The 25,395-nt window shown below is 43.8% G+C and overlaps 1 protein-coding gene and 2 pseudogenes across 2 annotated transcripts; 2 read left to right on the forward strand and 1 right to left on the reverse strand.

The window, feature by feature from the left end:
* Positions 1 to 1,402: 1,402 nt before the first annotated feature.
* LOC115933988 (angiogenic factor with G patch and FHA domains 1-like) lies at positions 1,403 to 4,269 on the reverse strand (annotated as a pseudogene).
* A 1,940-nt stretch (positions 4,270 to 6,209) lies between these two features.
* Positions 6,210 to 7,091, forward strand: LOC101127693 (retinoic acid receptor responder protein 2-like; annotated as a pseudogene).
* Positions 7,092 to 17,520: 10,429 nt separating this feature from the next.
* FRG2C (FSHD region gene 2 family member C) lies at positions 17,521 to 20,447 on the forward strand. 2 transcript variants are annotated; one of them, XM_055380996.2, is made up of 4 exons: positions 17,521 to 17,780; positions 18,044 to 18,118; positions 18,356 to 18,433; positions 18,755 to 20,447. In XM_055380996.2, exons 1-4 carry the CDS (start codon positions 17,603 to 17,605, stop codon positions 19,267 to 19,269), a joined length of 846 nt encoding a protein of 281 aa, XP_055236971.2. In that variant the 5' UTR covers positions 17,521 to 17,602; the 3' UTR covers positions 19,270 to 20,447. The 2 variants fall into 2 exon arrangements, with proteins under 2 accessions (XP_055236971.2, XP_018890054.4); XM_019034509.4 differs by having other exon boundaries at positions 17,551 to 17,780; positions 18,041 to 18,118; positions 18,755 to 20,411.
* The last annotated feature ends 4,948 nt before the right edge of the window (positions 20,448 to 25,395 follow it).

Genomic DNA, 25,395 nt, shown 5'->3' on the forward strand with positions numbered 1-25,395 from the left:
CTGGGGTACGGTGTGATGTTTCCCTGCATCACACTACACGGTACAGTGAGATGCAGTGAAACATCACATTGTACTCCGTAAACACATATAACTATCATGTGTTAATTACATGATGTTTCACTGCATCATACTACACGGTACAGTGTGATGCAGTGAAACATCACACTGTACTCCACAAACATGTAAAATCATGTTAATTATATGATGTTTCACTGCATCACATTGTACCATATACACTGTACAGTGATCCAACCACAGTAATTAGCATATTTAACACTTTAAACAATTTATTTCCTTGTGCTAATAAAGTTCAAAATCCTCGCTTCAAGCTATTATAGAATAAACGGTACATTATTATTAGCTATAGTCATCGTGCTGTGTAATAGAACACCAGGATTTATTCTTCCTAACTGTAACTTTGTAACCCAGTGACAAAGTTCTCCCCACTCCTTCATCCTTCTGCCATCACTAACCTCTGGTAACCACCATCCTACTGTCTACTTTTATGAGACGGACTTCTTCAGATTTCACATGAAAGAGCAAGTGGTCTTTTTTTTTCTGTGCCTGGTTTATTCCACTTAACATAATGTCCTCTAGGCTCATCCATGTTGACGCAAATGACAGAACTTCATTCTGTTTTATGACTGAACATTATTCCTGTGTGTGTGTGTGTGCGTGTGTGTGTGTGTGTATAACATTTTCTTTGTTCATTCTGTAGATGGGCACTTATACACTGTTGGTAGGAATGTAAATTAGTACAATCATTTCCCATTTCTATAGGGAGAACAGTATGGACTATTTCAATACTGTACATTATAAACATTTGATTAGCTATGAAACAAACCAAATACAAATGCTGAATGTATAGTATATATCAACAAATTCAGATTCTTCACCGAAGAAAACAATAAAAGACAAATTTTCTGTGACATGTCACCTGTTCGTTAGTTCTTTAATATGATTTAGACTATTCCAAATATAAGAAAACGTATGCATCACTATTCATGTTGTCTCAATATTTTTTATCTAGGTCCTGAAGGGCATAAACAAGAATGTATATTGTCAGATTTATTTTTATAGACTTTAGATGTTTCTTTTGCTGTATTTTCTGTGCATACTACTATGAATATATGGAGACAAGGACAAATGAGCATTTAAGTGGTTATATGAATTTTGCTTATATGGCTAATTGCTTATATGGATGTTGTAAATGACAAGATAAAATAGTAAAGTTTGATAAACTTATCTGTGCCCTGTGAACTTTAGTTCACTTACTGTATAACTTAATTCAGTCACTAATAATTAGTTTAAAAAGTGTTTTTTAAAAGCTGCAAACCACACTTTATTACACATTTCTGAATCAGGAAGGGGTAAACTGTGACACAGCTTTCTTGTGCCACTGACTTTTTTGGGGAGAAACATTCTGCAACAAGAGTTTCCAAACTCTATTTATAAAAAAGCTTGAGTTTTCTTTTGTGATTAACCTTCACTCCTCAGTCCCTTTTACCCAAGGAATGGTTCCTAGGTCATCTTTTTGAAGTTTAGTTTCTGGAAAGTTTTCAGCAAACCTCTCCTGTGCTTTGTCCCAGTTGTTGTTCTTGTTGTTGTTGTTCTTGTTTTGGAGAAGGTGAGTCTCTTTGAGGACGGTTTGTCTGTCTCCAATCCTGCATGTGTTTGCCGGAGCCAAAGCTGTATTGGAGTTTTTATTCTCCCACCATCCTTCCCCAGACCTTCTCCTGTTTTCAACACATCTTTTTCAACATCCTCTGACCTTTGTCGCCATCAGTAATTTCAGAATGAACAGATGCAGGAGCATCATCTCTTTGGAAATTTCCTTCATTTCCAATCTGCTCCCTATGTTTTCCAGCTCTATCTTTACATTTTTGATTCTCCAGTATCTTATCATCTTTGTAGTTTGTATTCTGTAAACCATATTTTACTCATATATTTTTAAAATCCTTTTCTTCTTTCCAACTAGTTTCATTCTTAGTTAATGATGGACCAACCAATGATTCATCTTTTTTATCAAGGAAAAGGTGAGCTCTAACATGCCCTGGTTCACATCCAACACAGCTATTACTGCCAGGGTGAATGTAATAAGATAACACAGTGTCTCCAATTTTCACTTTATCTCCATGCTCAGGTTCGTAAGGGTCACATTTAGTTTTCAGCTGAACAATCCATTTTACATTAACAATTGTTCCATTTTGACTGCCTGATCCAAAAGGACATAACTTTGTAAGTCATGGTCAAAATAAATTTCTTCATGAAACTTATACTAACTTCAGGGATTCGAAGAGTATGCTCCATGTCATTTTATCTTCCAATTGTAGCAGATTTTACAGCAGTAATGATGAAGAATGATCCTGTCTGTAACACAGGTGATCAATTACTCTCATATATGAGGGCCACATTTTTTCCTCATCTTCCTCCTCAGTATCTTTTGAAGTTGCATTGCCTTTACTGGTAATGCCTTCATCATAACTACCCTCGGTCTGAGAGTCTGTAATTTCACCTTCTTCTGGTTCACTATCAGTCTCTGTGATTTTCTCATCCTTAAAAATGAATTGAGATGTTTTCATTAAGAGGAGATTCCATAGTATTTCCACTAACTGGAACAGTGAATTTTGGGGGATTATTTTTGTGATGAATGCCTATTTTGGCTTTTTTTTTCACATTTGTGAAATTGTCCTTCCCATTGCAGCTTGTATGTTCAACACTGAAGGCCTCTTGATCCTCTGAATTCAAATCCTTTTCCTCTTTTTTTTTTTTTTGTAGAAGAATCTGGATCCTTTCTTTTCTCAATTTTTTATTTTTGTTTTGTGCTATAAGTCCGATAAGGTTGCAAATCTACTCGAGAATGAAACCGATAGCAACCACTTTCCACATCACACTAGTAATAAATGAAATCATAATATATTCGATTCTCTGAATCTTAATAGAAACCAGTGCTGTGGTCAAAATACAGTCCAGTATTTTCATCATAACTAAATCCAGTCTGTGATAAAGCCGCTTCTGTTGCAGCTCTCAAACTTCCAGCTAATGACGAACCTTCTAAGGACGTATCTTGTGCTGCTAATGCAGATGCTGGCTCCTGTGAATTTGAGGTAAATGACCCTCTTGTCTACATTTAACATTTGGTGTCCTATCAGTACCAGGGTGAGCATCATTTTCCATTTATAACTGGTCGTTAGAATTCAAAGCAGGAGTTTCAATATCCTGATCTTGCTGATTTGACAGTTCAGTCACTCACTTTATTTGGAAGACTAACATCATTACAGTAGATCTGATAATAATCTGAGATTGACCAAGGAGCATGGTTCTCTGCGAGTACTTCTACATCAGACTTTTATTATCTCCATTTTTCCCACAGCGGAGTACATTACTGAGTTCTTCCAGCTGCGTGCGGAGCTCCTGGCGGTTGCTCGTGTCGCTCTGAGCAGCCGTCCTGTGCGAGGTCATAGCTTCTCCCGTTCCCGCACCTGCCGCCTGCAGCTCCGCGTTCGGGTTCCAGCTTCTCCGCCCTCCTTCTCTGCTGGGCCAGCTCGGGCTGGGGGAGGGGGAGGAGCGGCCACAGCGAAGGCGCTGGTGGCGGGTACCGGCCCGAGGCCGTGAGTTCGGGGCCAGAGGGCTGCGGCCTCGGAGGGGCTGCGCGGGGCCGAGGCGGGGGCCGGCGGAGCCACAGCCACGGGGGCGCGCGGGCAGCCACAGGCAGCCTCCCCGGCCAGGAGGCCCCGAAATGCGGAGCCTAACGGGGCTGCCGCAAGAGCAAGGGGACAGCGATGGCCCTGCCTGATCTGTGTGGCCTGGAATCCTGGGAACGACTGTACCTTCCCCAGCCACGGGGGCCGCGGGAGGAGCGTCGAAGTCCAGGGGCCAGAAGCGCTCCCGCTGTTCCCGAGTTGAGCTGGAAACAGTGGCCAAGCGTGTTTTAAATCGAGTTTCCGTGTGGCTAGATATGATCTGCTGCTTACTCTTATTTTTTTCCTCCATTCGTTGAGCTATGATTGACAAATTGAAAAGTGTGTATTTTTAGGGTGTACAATAGAGTGTTTTGAGATGTCAGTAGTCTTTAAATTACCTCAGTTACGCTAGTTAGCATATCTATCCCCTCACATAGTGAATACATTTCTGTGTGTGTGGTGAGAGCACCTGAGATCTAGTCTTGTAGCAAATTTCAAGTGCACAGTATTGTTAACTATAGTCACTATTCTGTACATTAGGTCCCAGCGGTTACTCACCTTGTAACTGAAGGTGCGCCCCTTCCATGGATATCTCCCCACTTTCCCCACTTCCTAGCCCATGGGAACCACTGTTCTACTGTTTCCATGGCTTTTTATTTTTTTATTTTTATTTACTTTCTTAGATTTTACATACAAACGAGATCATGCAGTAGTTGTCCTTCTGTATTCGGCTTATTTCACTCAGCATAATGTCTTCAAGATTTATCAATATTGTTGTAGATGAAAGAGTTTCATTTTTATTAAAGCTGAAATTATGTATCCCTCAATTTATTTATCTGTATCAGAGGAGTGCAGATACCCTTGATGATCCTGATTTTATGTCCTTTGGCTATTTACTCCGAATTGGGATTAATGGTAGTTCTAGTTTAAAAATTTTAAGGAACCTAAATACTGTTTTTCATAATAGCTGCACCAATTGACATCCTCAGCAACAGTGTACAAGTGTTCTCTTTTTCTACACCCTAACACATTTTATCTTTTCACTGTTTGATAATAGGCATCCAAACACCACGATAAGGTGATACCTCATTGTGATTTTGATTTTAATTACTCTGATAATTAGTGATGTTGAGCATTTCTTATATACCTGCTGGCCATTTGTATATCTTTGGAAAAATTGCTATTTATATATTTTGCCCAATTATTAATCAAGAAATTGCTTTTAATTCTGCTGTGGGTTTTTTGTATTGATTAGTATGATATATATTTTGGATAGTAACATATTATCCTACATATGGTTTACAAATATTTTCTCCCATTCCATATAATGCCTTTATATTTTGCTGATTGTTTCCTTTATTGTGCAGAAACTTTTTACTTTGACATAGTTCCACTTGTTCATTTTTGCATTTGTTGACTGTGTTCTTGGTGTCAAATCCAAAACATCATTGCCATGACCAGTGTCAAGGAGGTTTTCCCCCCCTTTGTTTTAGAGGATTCATGATTTCAGTTCTTATGTTTAAGTCTTTATTTCATTTCAAATTCATTTTTTGATGACATGAGAGAAAGGTTCACTTTTTTCTGTGCATATCTAGCTTTTCCTACACCACTCCTTGATGTGTTTATCCTTTCTCCCTTCTGTGGGATTGGTTGACTGTGTATCTGTGAGTTTATTTCTGGGTCCTCTATTCTGTTCTATTGGTTTTTATGTAGGTACTATACTATATTAATGACTACAGCTTTGTAATATAGTTTGAAATCAGGAAGTGTAAGGCTTTCAGCCTTTTTGTTCTTCTCAGTATTTGGCTATTTGAGGTCTTTTGTGATTCCACACTAATTTTAAAATTGTTGTTCTACATTTTTAATAAAATGGCATTAAAATTTTGATAGAAATTTAACTCTGTAGATCACTTTGTGTAGTATGGATATTTTAATAATATTAATTTTTAGAATCCATGAACACATATTTCCCATTTTGTATTTTTCATTTTCTTTCCTCAACATTTTATAGTTTTCAGTATGCAGATCTTTCATATTCTTTGTTAACCCATTCCTAAGTATTTCATTCTATTTGATAATATTGTAAATGAAACTATCTTTATTCCTGTTTCAGATATTTTGTTGTTACTGTAAAAAAATGCAACTGATGTTCATATGTTAATATTGTATCCTGAAAATTTACTGACTTAGTTGGTCAGTTATAACAGGTTTTTTGTTTTGTTTTGTTTTGTTTTCTGGTAAAATGGTGGGTATTCTGAATTCTGGTTAAACTTTAAATTGATAGTTGCTATTATCATTTAAAAATTATTTAAAATATGACCAGATGGATTCCTGCTTTCATGAATTCAAAGGAATTCAAATCTTCCCATTTAAAATAATTTTGTTTGGTTGACCTAGGCCCCGGGTTCGCTTGGGGGTGGGAGGGAGAAGCCGTCAGAGAGGGGGCTGAGCTGGGGAAGCAGAGAGGGGCTCCGGGGACAGCCGGGAGGAGAGAGGGTCGTGTCGGAGACCCAGTGGGGAGAGAGAATGGGCCAGAAAAGGAGGAAGGGTGAGAGTGGGCAACAGGACGGCTTCCCGGCGCGGCAGGGAACTTTGCTGAAACTGCGGGCCCCAGGGAACAGCGCGGGCAGGGTGGGAGGGAGTAGAGAGGACCCAGCACACCCCAAGGTCAGTGTGGAGAAAGGGACATTTCCCGGTTCCTTAGCCTCTGCCCAGGGTTCCGCGGGCATGGCCCCCCGCCAGGGGCAGGGGAGGAGGTGGCTCCCGGCAGGCTTGGAGAACTAAGAGGCGCACACCCGCTTCGCAGGGCCGGGGTGACAGGGGAAGCCTGAGAGGGCTGCGGATCTCGCTGGCCCAGTGGGTGGGCGCGGGGGACGCGGGAGGGGCCGAGCTCACCGGGCCAGCGCCGGGACCTGCAGGTGGCCCTGGAGGAATCTTCAAGCACCCGCCCGTGCAGCGGGCCTTCCGGGAGACCAGTGTGGACAGCGCCCTGGACACGCCCTTCCCAGCTGGAACATTTGTGAGGCTGGAATTTAAGCTCCGGCAGACAGAGAAGCGGCCGGAGGAAAGACTGGAAGAAACCCAAGTGCAAAGTCCAGCCCGAGAGGAGGAAGCAGAAATGCCTGACCTGCGTCAAACTGGAATGTGAGGATAAGGTTCTGGGCAGGATGGTTCGCTGCCCTCCAGAGGCGCAGACTCGGTGGGAGCCTGAGGAGCACCAGGAGGCCGGGTGCAGCCGGGCGGAGCGGGCGGTGAGGACCACACAGCTGCTGCTTCCCTGCACAGTTCGACTTCTCCAAGGCCCGGCCCCCAGCGGAGCCCAGCACTGAATCGCATGGCGCCCCCTGGAGCCCTGGCGGGGGTAACCAGTGGAAGACCCCACCTCCCACGGAGAGGACCCCACTGTAACCCCAGATAATAAAACTGTTCTCTCCCCCAAATAAATAAATAAATAATTTTGTCTGGTCTTTGAAAATGTGTATCCTCTGTGTACTGGTCAAAATGCTGCCCATTTATCTATATGCCTAATTAGTCAAACTTTTTAATGAAGTTATTTAACATTCTTTTTTATTATGAAACAAAACAGTAAATTTGTTAATGGTTTTAATATCACCTAATATGATTGAAAATATGTCAATTTGTCATTGTCAATGAATCTTTGTGTTATTTATTTTACTTTGTTACATATTCTGTCCATAAAGGTCTAAGTGGCTTAGAATCTTGCCTAACATATTGTATGTGCTAAGTACTAACAACTCTAATTCATCAAATTATCTTTCTATACCATTCTTAAAATACAATATTATTTTTTATTTATTTTTGTTAAAATTTTTTTGCTTAATCTATTTATGAAAATTATGAAGTCTATTCAGTTTGTCCTCTTGATAAAAGCCAAAGTTTTTTTTCCTCTTTTTTTTTTTTTTTTTGAGACGGAGTCTCCCTCTGTTCCCCAGGCTGGTGTGCAGTGACACAATCTCGGCTCACCACAACCTCCGCTTCCCGGGTTCAGGTGATTCTCCTGTCTCAGCCTCCTGAGTAGCTGGGAATACAGGCGTGCTCCACCATGCCCGGTTAATTTTTTTTTTTTTTTAGTAGAGACGGGGTTTCACTGTATTGGCCAGGCTGGTCTTGAACTCCTGACCACGTGATCCGCCCGCCTCAGCCTCCCGAAGTGCTGGGATTATAGGCTTGAGCCACCGCGCCAGGCCTTTTTTTTTTTTAATCTCTTTATTAATACGTTAGAGAGTACAAATGCAGCTCCCTTACAGAAGCATGTTGCATAGGGATGAAGTATGGGCTTTTGGTGTGACAATCATCTGAATGTTGTTTATTGTCCCAATTAGTTATTTTCTCATTCCTAAACCCTCTCCAACTTCCCATCTTTCTGAGTCTCCAGTGTCTATTTTTCCAGTCTCTATATCCAAGTGTATGCATAATTGAGTTCCCACTTGCAAGTGAAAAAATACAGAACTAGATTTTCTGTTTCTGAGTTTTTTCACTTACAATAATGGCCTCTGGTTTTATTCATGTTGTTGCAAAAGACATGATTTTATTCTTCTTCATGGCTGAGTAGCATTCCATGTTATACTTGTATAGCAATTTTCTTTATTCAATTATTGATTGATAAATTTAAATTGATTTCATGTATTGGCTATTGTGAATAGTGCTGTGATAAACATGTGAGCATGGGTATTTTCTTTATGTAACAAATTATTTTCCTTTGGTTATATACCAAGTAGTGGGAATGCTGAATCAAATGGAAGTTCTATTTTTAGTCTATTTTGAAATCTCCATACTGTTTTCCATAGAGATTGTTGAAAGTTACTTTCCCGCAAACAATGTATAAGTGTTCTCTTTTCTCTGTATCCTTGCCGATAGCTCATTTTTCTGCTTTTTAGTAATAGCCATTCTGCATAGTGTAAGTTGGTATCTCATTGTGGTTTTTAATTGGCATTTCTCTGATCATTGACAACGTTGAGCATCTTTTACATGCTAGTTGACCATTGACCATCAGTGTCTTTTTTTTTAATGTTCATGTTCTTTGCTTGCTTTTTAATGAGGTTACCTTTTTTATTTTTGTTGAGCTGTTTGAGTTCTTTGTATATTCTGGACATTAGATCTTTGTCACATGCAAAACTTGTAAACGTTTATCTCATTCCATAGGTTTTCTGTTCACTGTGTTAATTAAAAAGCTCATTTTCAGGAGCTTTTTAGTTTGAGTTCCTTTCGTCTATTTTTGTTATTGTTACATCTGCTTTTGAGATCTTAGTCATAAATTCTTTGTCTAAGTCAATGTCTAGAAGAGTTTATCGTAGAGTTTCTTCTAGCATTTTTATAGTTTCAGGTCTTACATTTTAGTCTTTTAATCCATATTGAGTTGATTTTTGTATATGGTGGGACATAGGGGTCCCATTCCATACTTCTGCATACGGCAATATAATTTTTCCAGCACAATTTATTGAATAGGATGTCACTTCTCCAGTGTATGTTTTTGTTGACTTTGTAAAAGATCATTTGTTTGTAGGTATGTGGCTTTATTTCTAGGTTCTCTATTCTGTACCATTCATCTATGTGTCAATTTATATCAGTACCATGTTGTTTTGATTACTACAGCCTTCTAGCATAATTTTAAGTCAGATAATGTAATATCTCCAGCTTTATTCTCTTTGCTTAGATTTGCTTTGGCTATTCAGGCTCTTTATGTGGTTCCATGTGAATTTTAGTGGTTTTTTTTTCTAATTTTATAAAAAATAACATTGGCATTTTGGTAGGAATTACATTTAATATGTAGATTGCTTTGGGCAGTAGAGTCATTTCAATGATCATAATTCTTCCAATCCATGAGCATGGGATGTTTTTCTCATTTGTGTCATGTACAATTTCTTTCATCAGTGTTTTGTAGTTTTCCTTGTAGGGATCGTTCATCTCTTTGACTAATTGTATTTCTAAGCATTTTACCTTTTTTGTAGCTATTGTAGAAGGAAGTGACTTTCTAATTCAGTTCTCAGCTTGATCATCATTAGTGTATAAAAATGCTACCAATTTGTGTACATTGATTTTTGCATCCTGAAACATTATTAAATTTATTTATCAAATCTAAGAGTTTTTTTGGTGGTCTTTAGAATTTTTGTATATATGATATTATATAATTATCAAAGAGGGACAATTTGACTTTCTAATTACAACCACATAGATGCTCCCACCAAGACCAATAGACAGAGTCTCTGGGGAGGGCACAGGTGATGGTATTTCTTTAAGCTGGCCATGTGATTATGACTGGAAGCATGGGCCGAGAGCCACTTAGCTAAGCATTGCCTCTCAAGTTATTCTTTCTTTTCTTTTCTTTTCTTTCGACAGAGTTTTCATTCATTGTCCAGGCAGGAGTGCAGTGGCGCCATCTTGGCCCATGGCAACCTCCACCTCCCAGGTTTGAGTGGTTCTGCAGTCTCAGCCACCCGAGTAGCTAGGATTATAGGCAACAGCCACCACATCTGGCTAATTTTTGTATGTTTTTGTGGAGACATGATTTGGCCATGTTGCCCAGGCTGGTCTTGAACTCCTGACCTCAGGTGATCTGCCCACTTCAGCCTCCCAAAATGTTTGGATTACAGGCGTGAGTCACCGTGCCCGACTGTCAAGTTTCAGTGTGCCTATGAATTATTTCTGATTCCAGGCTCTCTCTTAGTGATGTGATTCTGCAGGTTTGGAAGGGGTCCATGAATTGGCTTCTTTAAAAAGTCTCCTCTTAATGCTGATGTTTCTTCCACTACATCCAATATAGTGGCACTCAGCTAGAGAAAGTAGGCACAGCACAGAGCTCCTGACACCCAACACTGTTACCACAACACAAACACTTTTGGCCCAAAGTGGAATCCACCAATCACCATTTTCAAACATGTCATTTTCTGCTGGCTCTTTACAGTTTAGAAAGCCTAGAGAAGGCATCAATGTTTGAGTAAGTCTGCATTTGGAAAACATGTACACGTGAGTTAATACAATGTTTATTGAACACATACCATGTGTTCAGAAGTCTGTTACAGAGCAATGTTCAGGAAACATTACATGATGTGAGTTAATCCTCATAGCACCCTGAGGGTTGGGTGCTAAGTTTTCTGTAATTTTCAGGATTTAAATGAAAGGCCTAGCATTTGTATTTTTTCTTCCATTTTAAAAAATTATTTACCTGGAAAATAAAATGTGCAGAATAAAAGCTATATTGACAGATGAGAGGGATAGAGAAAAAAGGGTGAACTGTTCAGAGAGATGTTTTATATTTATGTTTACCTTTTTGTGCCTTGTGGAGCAGCTACTGAATTTGCAGGAATGGAAAACAAGTTGCTAGGTGGGGTGTCTCTAGAAGCACTGGCTTCAATGAAAAAGAAACTATAGCCCCCAAATATAGAATTATTTGCTTCCATTTATCTGCTTTTCCATTTTAGGAAATTGTGGGCACCAGCTCAGGAGAGGCAGCAGGAGCCCCCGCCCAAATCTCTGGTCTCCTTTCATCAGTTCTGTGAGAGAAGATTCTAGGGTGAGGCCAGACCTGGATGAAGCCATAGAAGAGGGTGGATCTGGGAAGGGCTGGAACAGAAAGTGGACCCCACGTTTCTGATGTTCATGCTGGTGGAGTATTTCCAGTTCTGTCTTTCCTAAGCCTGCCCAACAGAGACTTAACTCTTACAGCTTGTGTAATTTTAATCTGTTTTAGCCACTTCCCTGTCAATTTTTATAACACATGATAACAAGAAACTTAAGCAAAACTCTTAGGGTTTTTTAGGACAATTATATGAGAAGCTAAAAACTTATTTTTACCAAGATAAAAGAAATAGAAATAATCACAACAATAACAATAATTCTTCTGTCCATGAATAGCCCTTCAGGTAGTGACATCAGAACTCAGGGAACAGCATAAGGGAAATGGAGCAAATGCAGCCAAGGCCCCCTGTGCAGCTCCCTTCTCCCTTCCGATTACAGGATGCCGAATTCAGCCATTAATCCATTTCCCTTCTGACTACAGGATGCTGAATTCAGCCATTAATCCATTTCCCTTCCAACCACAGGATGCTGAATTCATCCATTAATTCATTTCCCTTCTGATCACAGGATGCTGAATTTAGCTATTAATCCATTTGCTCTAGATGAAAAGTTTCTGGACAATAGAAACCATGAATTCTTCATCTGTTTTTCTGATGGTCATGTGATGTAGTTTAGATGTCCCCTCCAAATCTCCTATTGAATTTTAATCCCCAATGTGGCAGGTGGGGCCTGGGGAGGAGGTGGTTGAATCACTGGGTGAGTCCCTCATGGCTCTGTGCCATCCTTGTGATAGTGAGTACGCACGAGATCTGGTTGTTTAGAAGAGTGGCCCATCCCTTCCTCATCTTTCTTGTTTCTGCTTCTGCCATGTGAGATGCCTGCTTCTCTTTCACCATGATTGTAAGCTTCCCCAGGCCTTCCCAGAAGCAGACGCTGGTGCTATGCTTCCTCTACAGCCTGCAGAACCATAAGCCAATCAAACTTTTTTCTTATAAATTACCCAGTCTCAGATTTTTTAAATAGCAATGCAAGAATAGCTTAATACATCATATGAAAAGAAAGCAATTGATATATTTACCAGTTTGAGTATTTACCAGTTTGAGTCTCCAGATCTCTGCCTTGCTTCAACTCAAAGAACAGGAAGGGAGCAACCCCCAACTACTGCTCCTGATCATGGGAGAATCTTCAGTTCATCTTAAAACATTTCAGTCAAAAGCCCCGTGTTTTATGTAGAAGAAGGAGGGTGTCTGAAAGAATGGGTCTCTTTTTTTATTTTTATTTCTGAGACAGGGTCTCTTTCCCTGTCATTCTGGCTGGGGTGCAGTGGCTCACTGCAGCTTTGACATTCTGTGCTCCAGCGATTCTCCCACCTCAGCCTCCCAAGTAGCTGGGACCACACGTGCACACTACCACAACCAGATAATATTTGTATTTTTGGCAGAGATGAGGTTTTGTTATGTTGAGCAGGCTGGTCTTGAACTCCTGAGCTCAAGTGATCCTCCAGCCTCTGCCTTTCAAAGTGCTGGAATTACAGGTGTAAGCCACCACACCGGGCAGATGGGTCTTAACTGATTTTAATCAGGGTACCTAAGCATGGAAGACATGCCCTTAATTTTTTTCCTAATACAATATTTGACAGTTATATAACTATGATTTTTTATTCCTGTGATTCATAAGGATATGATAGTAAAAGCCCTTGAAAGCCTGTAGGAAAAAAGTGCTATATTGTGCTTGAAACCACCTTTTACTCTGAAAGCAAGTGCCATCCAGGTACATCTGTTGAGAAGATATTTTCTCCTGTTGCATTTTAGCCAAACAGCTGAGTGTGTCTTGAAGTTGTTTTTTGATTTTTAACAGGACAAGTGTATTTTCTAAGACCCCAAACTCAGGAGTGGCCATGGGGCAAATCACAGCTGCACACATAGAATGCATGAGCAGCAAATGCATTTCTCTCCCTGAACCAGGGGTTTTTCCCCCTGGGTGCACATGAGAATCACCAGGGAGGCTTTTAAATTTACTTAAACTCAAAAGGCAGTAGATAAATGAATTCAGAATCCCTGCAGTGGAACCTGAGCCACAGTGCTGTTTAAAGCTCTCTGGGTGACTGTGGGGTACAACCAAGCCCCCAAACTGCTGCTTTAAATCAGCCTCTTCCGGTGAACTAGTGGCAGATGGTTTCCTGAAATGAATGGTTTAAATCAGCCTCTTCCGGTGAACTAGTGGCAAATGGGTTCCTGAAATAAATGGAAAGATTTGCTCCTGGGTTGTGGTCTTCTGATCTTACCTGCCTTACCTACTTTTCCTTGCTGAACTGACCTCTGCTACACATTTTATTCCTGATTCAATCCAGTTCTACTCATACCAAATGCATATTATGCACTAGGTGCCCTTGCATTGCTGAACCTCACTGTGGGGAGAGGACTTTGCTGAATAATAATTGCGTCCTAAAAAAACTCAAAATACTGGACTCGAATGATCCTCCTGCCTTGGCCTCCCAAAGAGCTGAGACTGTAGGCATGAGCCACCGTGCTTGGCCTACACCCTAAAAAATTAAAACTATCTTACTTACTAAATTGATGTAAACATGGGAAGACCTAGAAGGTCACTGAAGTGTTAGGACATAAGTAAATACCTTGGAATATTAATATCCATCTGATGATGCCATGAGCAAACATGTCCCACTTTAAAACAATACAAAACAGTGCTCTTATTCTGAGATATGATGTTAAAATTTTGTGCAAATAGGTAATATTTAAATTTTTATATATGTATAACGTTCATGCAGAAAGATGGGTACAAAGAAATCATGTAAAGTTCAATGAATTATTACAAAGTGAACACACGTGTGTAACCTAGAAATAGAACCAGCTTCACTCATGCCCTGACAACTACTTTCTCTCTTTTTGCTCCCCCAAAGTCACCAAGATCTTAAGAGCTAACATTGTAGATCAACTTTGTATTATTATACATGTTTTATTACAGAAAATTTAAAACATACACAAAATAAAAGAAACAGTACAATAGGCCTGTTACCCAGGCTCAAAAACAACTAATAACATGCCAATTTTGTATTATCTATACTTCAACTCATTTCTCACACAGACTTTATTATTTATTATTATTTTTTCTGATATAAAAGGTGTGCTCGTTGAAGGTAAAATCTTGGCTGAGCACAATGGCTTAAGCCTGTGTAATCTCATCACTTTGGAATGACAAGGCAGGAGGATCATTTGAGGTCAGGAGTTTGAGAGCAGCCTGGGCAGCATAGTGAGACCACATCTTTATTAATTTTTTTTAAATTAATCAGGCGCGGTGGTGCATGCCTGTAGTTCCAGCTACTTGGGATGTTGACATAGCAGGATCCCTTAATTCTAGGAGTTTGAGGCTACAGTGATTTGTGATTGTGCCACTACACATCAGCCTGGGTGGCAGAGTGAGACTGTCTCAAAAAATAAATAAATAAAGGTTCGACCTTAACTAGCTTTTTACACATAAACACACCCATATAAACAATCCCTCTTTTAACAATAGAAGTACCAAATTAAAAATCATTAATGTGAACCCATTTTAAACTCAGACTTTATCTTTTAATAAGTTTCTTTTTTTTTTTTTTTGAAGTAAGATGTGCACTCATTGAAAGGTCTAATCTTGGCTGGGCACAGTGGCTCATATTCGTAACCTCATCACTTTGGAAGCCAGAGCTCAGGAGTTTGAGACCAGCCTAGGCAACAAAACAAGACCTCACTGGGGCAAGATAGTGAGACCTCATCTCTGCAACAATTTTTTAAAAGTTAGTTGGGCATAGTGGTGCACACTTGTAGTCACAGCAATTTGGGAGGCTGACTTGGGAGGATCACTGGCGTCTGGGAGGTCAAGGCTTCAGTGAGCTGTGATTGCACCACTGCACTCCATCCAGAGGGACAGAGTGAGGCTCTGTCAAAAAAAGGTACAATTTTAACTGTACGTGTTTGACACATCAACACATTCATATAAACAATCCTTCTCTTAAAAATAAAAGTACCCAATTTAACAGTTATTAATATTCATGGGAATTACCTAGAAATTTTTTGTTTGCTTTGGTTTGGATTTTTATTGAAAGGGGACACCTAGAAATGTTATTTAAAATCTAGATTTTGATAAAAATAAGTCTGAGTTTTTTCTTTTTTTGAGACAGAGTTTTGCTCTGTCGCCCAGCTGGAGTGCAGTGGTATGATCTCGGCTCACTAAAACCTCTGCCTCCCGGGTTCAAGCAATCCTCCTGCCTCCCAACTAGCTGGGATTACAGGCGTGAGCCACCACATTCAGTTAATTTTTTTTTTTTTTGTATGTTTAGTACAGATGGGATTTCCTTATGTTGGCTAGGCTAGCCTTGAACTCCTGACCTAAGGTGATCCACCCGCCTTGGCCTCGCAAAGTGCTGGGATTACAGGCATGAGGCACCGTGCCTGGCCAGGCCTGAGTTTTGCCTGAGAATTTATCTTTCTAAGAAAGTACATCATATGGCAGTTACAAGGTCTCTTTTATCTAAAATATATAGAATTTAATAAATAAAAATTTAAAAAATTTACCTGAGATTAAAGGACAAATCAAAACACATATGTAAAATGTTGTCTGTAGGAGTATATTTTAACAGTGACATAAATTATTAATAATCACTAAATGTTATAAAATTTATTAACTAAAATGAACAAAATTCCTATTATGATATTTATGAAAATACTTCCTCAGAGTAAAATATTCTCATATCTTGAGAGGGCACTGGTTAAAAACAGCAAAGATGTGGAAGTCGATGTCTTATCAAGTACTTACTATCAAGTAAGTAGCAGACCCCCTTCACACCGTTTACAGAGTTATCCAAAAAGCAGTCATTTACACAAGAGCAGACAATTTTCCTAGCTTTCTATTGAGTTTATATGTTAATATTGTTAAAAAATTTAACTCAATTTTCTTATAAAATTACCTGGCCAAATTTTATATATTATATCATAATATATCAAAATTTATTTAGATGTCAAATACATTTTATAATATAATACTATAATATATAATGATATCATATTATGATAAGTTCCATTTACATTCAGACAATTTCACTAGGCAGTGTCTGTCTACCACTAATTCTTTTTCGGTTCCACTATTTGCACAGGCAGCACAGCTGGGAAAACACAGACTCACCCAACACAGTCTCTTCCCCGTGTCTTTCTCCTCCTCAAGGAATCAGTTCATCAGTCAATCAAGTCATTTGGGACTGGAGGCCGAGTACTCCCTAACATAGAAAGTCTCATTCCTGCATGCTTTCCTCAGCAGAGGGGGAGAGAAGAAGGTCCTTTTAGGGTACACTTGCTTGGACATAGACTAGGCTAGTTGGAGGGCTCTGACCAGCAGAGACAGACTCCGCCGCAGTAGGAAGGGATGAGGCAGCTATTCTGAACCTGGAGCTCCACCACACCTTGTCCCGTCTCACTGAGGCAATTTTGAGAGGCTGCCCTGGAATATGGTGGATGTTGAGAAATAATGTGGGCTTTGACGGGATTCAGGTGGTGTCTGCGGTGTGAAGACAGGAGCTGAATATTTAGAATCTAGGCTGTTTTTCTTGTGATTAGTTGGGTTACCTGTTTGAGACCAAGTCCATTTTTACTAGGGAGGCTGAATAAATTCCACAGAACACAATGGCCCTCCCAGGATGACTGAGGAAGGGTGAGAAAGGGGGAAAGTTTTTCCACCTAGAATCAGGGGCTGATTAGGTTAGAACTGGCTCAACCTAATCAATTCAATTTTATTGCATTTGATCTAATTATCTTCCCCATTTTTAAGGTAGGAAGGGCCATTTCATTTGGTATTTATTTTTTCTCTGCATTTTTATTTCATCATGTATGTGTGGATCTAATACAATCAACCATAATTTGACATTTGTTGTTTCCAAGCATTTAAGAAATTATAATATCTATGCATACAACGTTAACACTATGTATAATAAATTCTCTTTCTGTGCAAAATATATAACATATGTCAATATAGGCATGTTTAATTGTGCATCTTGAAAGGTGAACAGGATCATAAATACTTCCAGGTAGGAACTGGGACAGAAATCGGAAGAAATTATGCCCTGATTTTCCGGTCCCTGTGCTCCCAGTTCTTTGTTTTCTTGACACTATGACAAGATCCTGAAAATGTCTCCCCTCAACTGTGTCTAGGTCCCCAGTAGAACTACAGCAAGAAACTTCTGATTGAGGCTCTAAGAAGCGGCAGGAATGAGAAAACTCTTCAGCCAATAAGAGTAAGCCACGCCCAGCCGAGGGACGTATAAAAGGCAGGTCTAGCAGACTAACCCACACTCTGCCTTTGGATATGTGAGAGAGCGCACCTTTCACTTGAGCTTCAACATGGGAAAGGGAAATGAAGACTCCGATCTCCACTGCTCCTCCATCCAGTGCTCCACTGACCAGCCCCCTTTCCAACAGATCTCCTTTACAGAAAAGGGCTCAGATGAGAAGAAACCATTCAAAGGAAAAGGCAAGACCGCCTTCTCCCATTCCAGTGAGAAGCACACACAAAGGCAAGGTAAGGCCTTGGGCTGCTCCTATGGAGGCTGGAAGGAGGGTTGGAATCAGGGATACTGAGCTATGTGTCTTTAGCAGGGTTTTATTTTGAGATTTGGGGATGGGAATGGCTTAGTGCCCTTAGGGGACTTTGAGAAATGTGTTCACTCGTGACACTGGCAGAAGAGCTTCACATGAAAGACTGACTCTCAAAAATGCATCAGAGATAGACTATGGGACTCTGCCTAGGGAGAGGTGAGTCATCTAAACTTTCTCTTGCAGCAGGATCAGATCCCAATCCAAACATGGAGAATTCTGAGGAAACCAAGCTCAAGGCTGGGAACAGCACTGCTGGATCAGGTAAGATTTGAGTCTTTCAGTCTTTCAAGGTGAGAAGGGACAGGGCAGCAACACAGGCTCCCCTGGCAAGGAAACTGGGAGCTCCTTGGCAGCCAGGGCAGTACAGATCCTGGACACTGGAGAACAGAAGAGAGCTGGGGTTTGGCGGTAACCTCAGCTCCTGTGTGTCCAGGATGGACTAGGAATTTCAGGGTGTTCAGTTGGAGGCACTTTCTCAAACTCTCATTGTGTTCACAGAACCAGAGTCCAGCTCATATCGGGAAAACTGCAGGAAAAGAAAAATCAGTTCCAAGGATATCTGCCAAGACAGAGCAGGTAGAATCTTGGTGTTTGCTGTTGGTGGTGGTGGTGGTGGTTTTTTTGTTTTTGGTTTGCCCCAAAAGGCAAATAATCAGGAAACTTATACGAGGCTTGAGCGGAAAGGGAGTTACTTATTGACAAGTAAATTTTTGAGATCCTAGCACTCTGAGAATATTTGGGGACTCACAAGTGGTTCAGCCTCACTTCATTCCAGTCCTGAGATGGTCAGGAAGGAGTGGGAGAGACAAATGGGGTTCACCTGGGTGCACAGGGGGTTCTGGAAATGAGGGTCTGTGGGGACTGCTCTGGTGAGTCTCTCACATGCTTTCTTTGCAGGGAACTGTCCAGAAGAGGAGTGCAACTTGACGTTGAATAAAAAATCAAGATCCTCCACTGCTGTGCACAACAGTGAAATCCAGGAGACCTGTGATGCCCACCATAGGGGAAGTTCCAGGGCTTACACTGGGCGCAGCAAGCGGCATAGGTCTCGGGCCCTAGAAGTCCAAACACCGCCACTTCGAAAAAGCTTGGTGACCTCTGTGCGAGCTATGTCGGAGGCTGTTTATCAAGACCTAGCCCAGGTGTGGGCACAGCAGATCCATTCTCCACTGACCTGTGAGCAGCTGACACTGCTCACTCGGCTCCGGGGGCCTCTGTGTGCCCAGGTGCAGACCTTGTATTCCATGGCCACTCAGGCAGCTTATGTCTTCCCTGCTGAGAGCTGGCTTGTCCCAGCCACACTGCCTGGTCCTGGGGATTCAGCCCTGGATAGACAAGCCCATCCCTTCCCTGGGCAGGAGATAACTGAGCCTGTCAGTGGATCAGATGAGGCTAAGCTGGGAGCACCCTGACCCTATTCAGCAGAGATGCAGCTCTGGGAATGAGAACAAGGACCTGCTTCTTCTCAGATTCTTCCAGACGACCAGCAGTGACAATTTTAGATGCACTGTGTTAATAAATGACAGAACCTGAAGAAGTCATAGGAAAGAAACTTGAGCGGTATACTCAGAATGGTGAGCCCTGAATTTTGCAGACCGCTAAGGCTATAGACAAATTTTATATTTCATGTTAGACATTTGATGCCTTTTGGATGTCTGATGACAGTCGTGCATTTCTATATAATCAGAAAAATATTAGATTGCAATCATAAATTTGCATATTTTAGATTGTAGAAAAGTAAATATAAAATTATATGATTTTTTTTTTGAGACAGTCTTGCTATGCCACTCAGGCTGGAGTGCAGTGGCACAATCTTAGCTCACTGCAACCTCTGCTTCCTGAGTTCAAACAATTCTCATGCCTCAGCCTCCCAAGTAGCTGGGACTATAGGCATGTACTGCCATGCCTGGCTAATTTTAATTTTTTTTTTCTTGTATTGTTAGTAGAGTTTTGTCACGTTGGCCAGGTTGGCCTCGGACTCAAGTGATCCACCAGCCTCTGCCTCCCGACGTGCTGGGGTTACAGGCATGAGCCGCTTTACCAAGAAATTGCTTCTCTTTTAATTCGGAAAAGGTTGTAGGCTGTCACTCTTCCAGCCTGAACCCATGGAGTACTAATATCCACAAACCATTAATAGCACTCCCTGTGGGAAAATGTCTATACATTTTTACAGTTTGCATAGCAAAATTACTATGAAAGCTGTTTACTTTAAATATTTCTACATAAAATTTAAGTCAAGATATATTAAATGGTAAATGATTGTACTTATTTATTCATCTGCCTCATGTTTTATTTCATTTTAAACATCCTGAATTTATATTTTATTTTATTTCATACATTTCAATTGATTGTACTGTATTGCAGGATATGGAGATTTCATCACATACTACAATACAGTGTATTTTGTTATATTTGATGTATATTCTACTTGTATTTTGTACTGAGATCATACAATCTTTCATTATCTAAGTGTATTAATGACTTGTTTGGTTGCTTTATAATTTTCATTTTATGTAATAATGAAATAAATATTAATGTTGTTTGGAATTTTAAATTTCTTTCATATGGAATTTGTATTTAATAAAGGTGTGAAAAAGAGAATATCTCATCTTCACTTCTGCATCATCCTAACCCTGACCTCCCCACAGCCCACAGCTCTTGTCATAGTCTGGGAATAGTGTTCTATCAGTACAGGAAATGGGGCCAATTTAATGGTAATACACAGATATAAATTGGAGATATAGAGATTTTATTCTCGACCACTGCAGTATAAAAGAATCACAGTAACGCGAGTCACACAGTTTTTGGGTTGACACTGCTTATGAGTTATGCTTACACTATGCTGTAGAATAACTCTGAAATAAATTTATGTCTATTAAACAAATGCACACACATAAATAACATGTCTAAATAACAATATACATATCTTAATGAAAATGAACTTTATTGCTAAAAATGTTAACACAGATACACACAATGGGATCATATAATGTTGAAAAACAGATGGGGAGAGGAGCAGAAACAGAGAGAAAGGGAGGAATGGAGCGAGAAAAGGACAGATGGACAGAGGGATATTGGAAAGGAGAACGTGGGGAGGGGGAGGAAGGGAGGTAGGGAGGGGGGAGGGAGGAAGGGAAGGACAGAGAGAGAAAGGGAGCAAGAGACAGAGAGATGAAGGCAGAGAGAAAAGCGGTCTTCTGCCTCCAGGACCAGCAGGACCTCGCACTCCGGGAAAATGTTGGGTGCCCAGTGCAGGCTGAGTGCTCGGCCCACAGCCACGTCTGCCTGCGGGGCGCTCACGGGCCCTCCGGATCGCCAGCCTGGGTCACTTCATCCCGGAGCGATTCAGACGAATTCCGCCTCCCAAGGAATGAGCGAATTGCCCAGAGAGCAGTGAGCCGAGACTCGGGTGATTGTCCGTTTTTCATCCACATGGTTCACAGATGACATAGCCCCACGCTGAGCCTGCAACAGAGCGCGAGGCGGATAGTCCCGTCCACACAGGAGTCACACTCAGGCCGAGTGAACCATGATTCCGGGTTCCACTTTCCTTTGACCTCTGCAAGGGGGCCTGTTGTTCACGTGTCTCCGGCCCCCAAAAGCGTGATCATGTTGACTGTTTGTTTCCCGAGCTCTGTGGGGACCCAGAAACCTCCAGCGAAGCGTGGAAAAGCAGCATCCTGTCTTCGCTCTCCTTTCCAGTTTCCAAACAGGCCACAGTGGAGACTTCCCTTGTTGCAGGAAACAGGAATCCGTAGTCAGGCCGTGATGCACGGGACGTTTCTTTTCTCTGTAGTTTCGCTCTCGTTTTCTACATGAAAACGAACGAGTTCCACACCCCTGCGTGTGTGAGACTATCACGGCAACGGCGACACCCACAGGCATTGCCGCCTTCACGGAGAGGGCCTGGAAAACTCAAGACTGTCATGGAAGTTCAGTTCCACACTCCACCCTTCAGGGTGGTTTCTGCCTAAAAACTGTGGGAGTCAAGACAGCGGCTTCCAGTTTCCATAGAATTACTGGAGAACCTTAGAGAGCCAGCCCCCGAAGCCCCTTTTTCCCCTCCAATCTGGCCCTACACCCACCCACCCCACAAGGCCCTGGTCCCTGTGGTTTTTGGCTTTGGAGGGCGGGCTACCCCGGGACCTTGGGCCCCGAGCTCACCCATGTTCATAACGCGGTGGAGGTGGTAGGTCTTTCTAAGGGCCTCCTGGCTGGACCTGCCTGCAGCGCAGAGGCCGGCTGAAGTGCACGGGAGCCCACCGGCCTCTCTCTGCCGGTGTCCGTCCGTGAAATTCCGGCCGTGGCTCCCCGCGGTGGCCCTCCCGACACCTTCGGACAGCACCCTCCCCGCGGAAGCCCGAGGACGAGGACGGCGAAGGAGACTCGTTTGGACCCCGAGCCAAAGCGAGGCCCTGCGAGCCTGCTTTGAGCGGAACCCGTACCCGGGCATCGCCACCAGAGAACGGCTGGCCCAGGCTATCGGCATTCCGGAGCCCAGGGTCCAGATTTGGTTTCAGAATGAGAGGTCACGCCAGCTGAGGCAGCACCGGCGGGAATCTCGGCCCTGGCCCGGGAGACGCGGCCCGCAAGAAGGCAGGCGAAAGCGGACCGCCGTCACCGGATCCCAGACCGCCCTGCTCCTCCGAGCCTTTGAGAAAGATCGCTTTCCAGGCATCGCCGCCAGGGAAGAGCTGGCCAGAGAGACGGGCCTCCCGGAGTCCAGGATTCAGATCTGGTTTCAGAATCGAAGGGCCAGGCACCCGGGACAGGGTGGCAGGGCGCCCGCGCACGCAGGCGGCCTGTGCGACGCGGCCCCCGGCGGGTGTCACCCTGCTCCCTCGTGGGTCGCCTTCGCCCACACCGGGGCGTGGGGAACGGGGCTTCCCGCACCCCACGTGCCCTGCGCGCCTGGGGCTCTCCCACAGGGGGCTTTCGTGAGCCAGGGAGCGAGGGCCGTCCCCGTGCTCCAGCCCAGCCAGGCCGCGCCGGCAGAGGGGAGCTCCCAACCTGCCCCAGCACTCGGGACTTTGTGTTCCCTGCCCTAGCTCCTCCGGAAGTGGGACTGTCCCACCCTCAGACTCCTCGGAGGCCTCCGCACCCCAATAAATGACAGGAGGACCAGGACCCGCAGCGCGACGGCCTGCTGGGCGCGTGCTCAGTGGGACAGCTTGGGCCCCCTCAAGCTGAGTCACAGGGGCAAGGTGTGCTTGCGCCACCCACGTCCCACCAGAGTCCGCGGTGGGGCTGGAGCCCCAGGTCGCCAGGGCGGCGTGGGAACCCGAAGACAGGGCACCTCCACCTTCGAAGCTCGCGACCCCGGAGGCCTCCGCGTCAAGCACAGATGCCAACCATCCAGGCGCCTCCCAACCGCTCCAGGAGCCGGGGCGCTCGTCTGCACTCACCTGCAGCCTGTTAGATGAGCTCCCGTCAACCCCAGAGTTTCAGCAAAAGGCACAACCTTTCCTAGATCCGGTGTCACTGGGGGAGCTGAAGGAGGTGGAAGAGCCCGCTCCGCTGGAACCACTCCTCAGCCAGGAAGAACACCTGGCTCTGCTGGAGGATCTTTAGGACGCCGGGTTGGGGCGGGGCGGAGGCAGGGCGGCGGCCTCTCTTTGGAGGTGAACCTCTGCCTTGGTATGGAGAGGCGTGTCTTCCCTTCCAGCTGACCTGTCTAGGATCCCAGAGTTCCAGGTCCGGCGAGAGACTCCACACAGAGGAGGGCTGTCATTCTTTCCTGAGCATCCCGGGGATCCCAGGGCCCGTCCAGGTACCGGGAGGTGGACTGTCTACTGCTCATGCGGGGGTTTGCAGGCAACAGCTTAGGTTTTCTAACTAGCCCAGGCGGAGCTCTCATCCCTTTTCCCCCCGCGTTCTTCAGTCGGGTTGGCGGAGACCTCAGTCCGCGAAACACTGGGTCGGGGCAGAAGCCAGGCCAGTTCTCCTTTCTGCGGCTCGATTCCTCTGCCTCTTCGCTATCACTTGCCAACCCGTGTCCTGCCAGCCTCCTCGCCAGCACCATGGAGCGCCTTGCAACTAAATGTAGACCCGAGACCCCGCGCAAACCGGGGTGCTGCCCTTTCCAGGCAAGAGGGAAGGCAGGCAGATATGAGGACAGGAACGGAGACAGAGTGGGACGGAAGGATGGAGCTAGGAAAGGATGGATGGACGGAGGGACCCTGGAAGGGAGAGGAAGAGGGAGAGAGGGAGAAAGGGAGGAAAAAACCAGGGGAGGGAGGGAAGAACAGAGGGAAGGATGGACAGAGGGACAAAAGGAGCAAGAAATAGAGAGCCGAAGGCAGACAGAAAAACGGTCTTCTGCCTCCAGAACCAACAGGACCCAGCAATCCGGGAAAATGTTGGGTGCCCAGTGCGGGCTAAGTGCTGGGCCCAGAGCCCCGTTGGCCGGCGGGGAGCTCAGCGGCCCTCCGGATTGCCAGCCTGGGTTACTTCATCCCGGAGCGATTCAGACGAATTCCGTTTCCAAAGGAATGAGCGAATTCCCCAGACAGCAATGAGCCGAGACTCTGGTGGTTGTCTGTTTTTCATCCACATGGTTCACAGATGACATATCCCCACGTTGAGCCCTGCAACAGAGCGCGAGGCGGATAGTCCCATCCACACAGAAGTCACGCTCAGGCCAAGTGAAGCATGATTCTGGATTCCACGTTTCTTTGCTCTCTGCAAAGGTGCCTGTTACTCAAGTCTCTGCCGCCCCCGGAAAGCGTGAACATGTTGACTGTTTCCCGAGCTCTGTGGGGACCCAGAAACTTCCAGGAATGCGTGGAAGACCAGCATCGTGTCGGTGCTCTCCTTTCCAGTTTTCAGACAGGCTATATCGGAGACTCCCCATTTTGCAGGAAACAGGAATCCATCCTCAGGCCGTGATGCACGGGACGTTTCTTTTCTCTGTGCTTTCGCTCTCATTGTCTACATGAAAATGAACGAGATCCACACACCTGCGTGTGTGAGACTATCACGGCAACTATGACACCCACGCGCTGGCAATAGAGTCGGCAGCCTGATCCCAGGACAAAGGTACAGACGGACATCCGGACACACCCCACCACAATCACTAGCAAACCCACTCCCAAACAGACACATACGGAAGCACGCGCGGGAACACAAGCATACAGGCAGACACACAAAGACACAGACAGCTTGAAGAAGAGCAAGGGACAAAAGGATGGAGAGATAGAAACGGAAGGAGAGAGAGAAACAGCGATAGAGAGAGAGACAGAGAGGGACGGGGAAACTGCGAGAGAGAGAGAGAGAGAGAGAGAGAGAGAGAGAGAGAGAGAGAGAGAGCGCGCAAGGTGGAGAGGGAAGTAGGGAAAGGGAGAGGGTGAGGGAGCTAGAGAGGGGGAGCAACAGAGCCTTGGAGAGGGAGGCTCTGCTCTGGTAGACAGGGGACCCTTTGGCGAGGGTAGGGTGGAGGGTGCCTGGCCGGGCTAGAACAGGGGGGCAGGGCTGCCCATGCGGGAAAACCAACGGAGCCCTGAGACGTGTTTTTACTTGGATTGGTTGGTTGCTTTGGG

The sequence above is a fragment of the Gorilla gorilla genome, chromosome 2 (assembly GCF_029281585.2).
Source record: "Gorilla gorilla gorilla isolate KB3781 chromosome 2, NHGRI_mGorGor1-v2.1_pri, whole genome shotgun sequence".
Taxonomy (NCBI): Eukaryota; Metazoa; Chordata; class Mammalia; order Primates; family Hominidae; genus Gorilla; species Gorilla gorilla.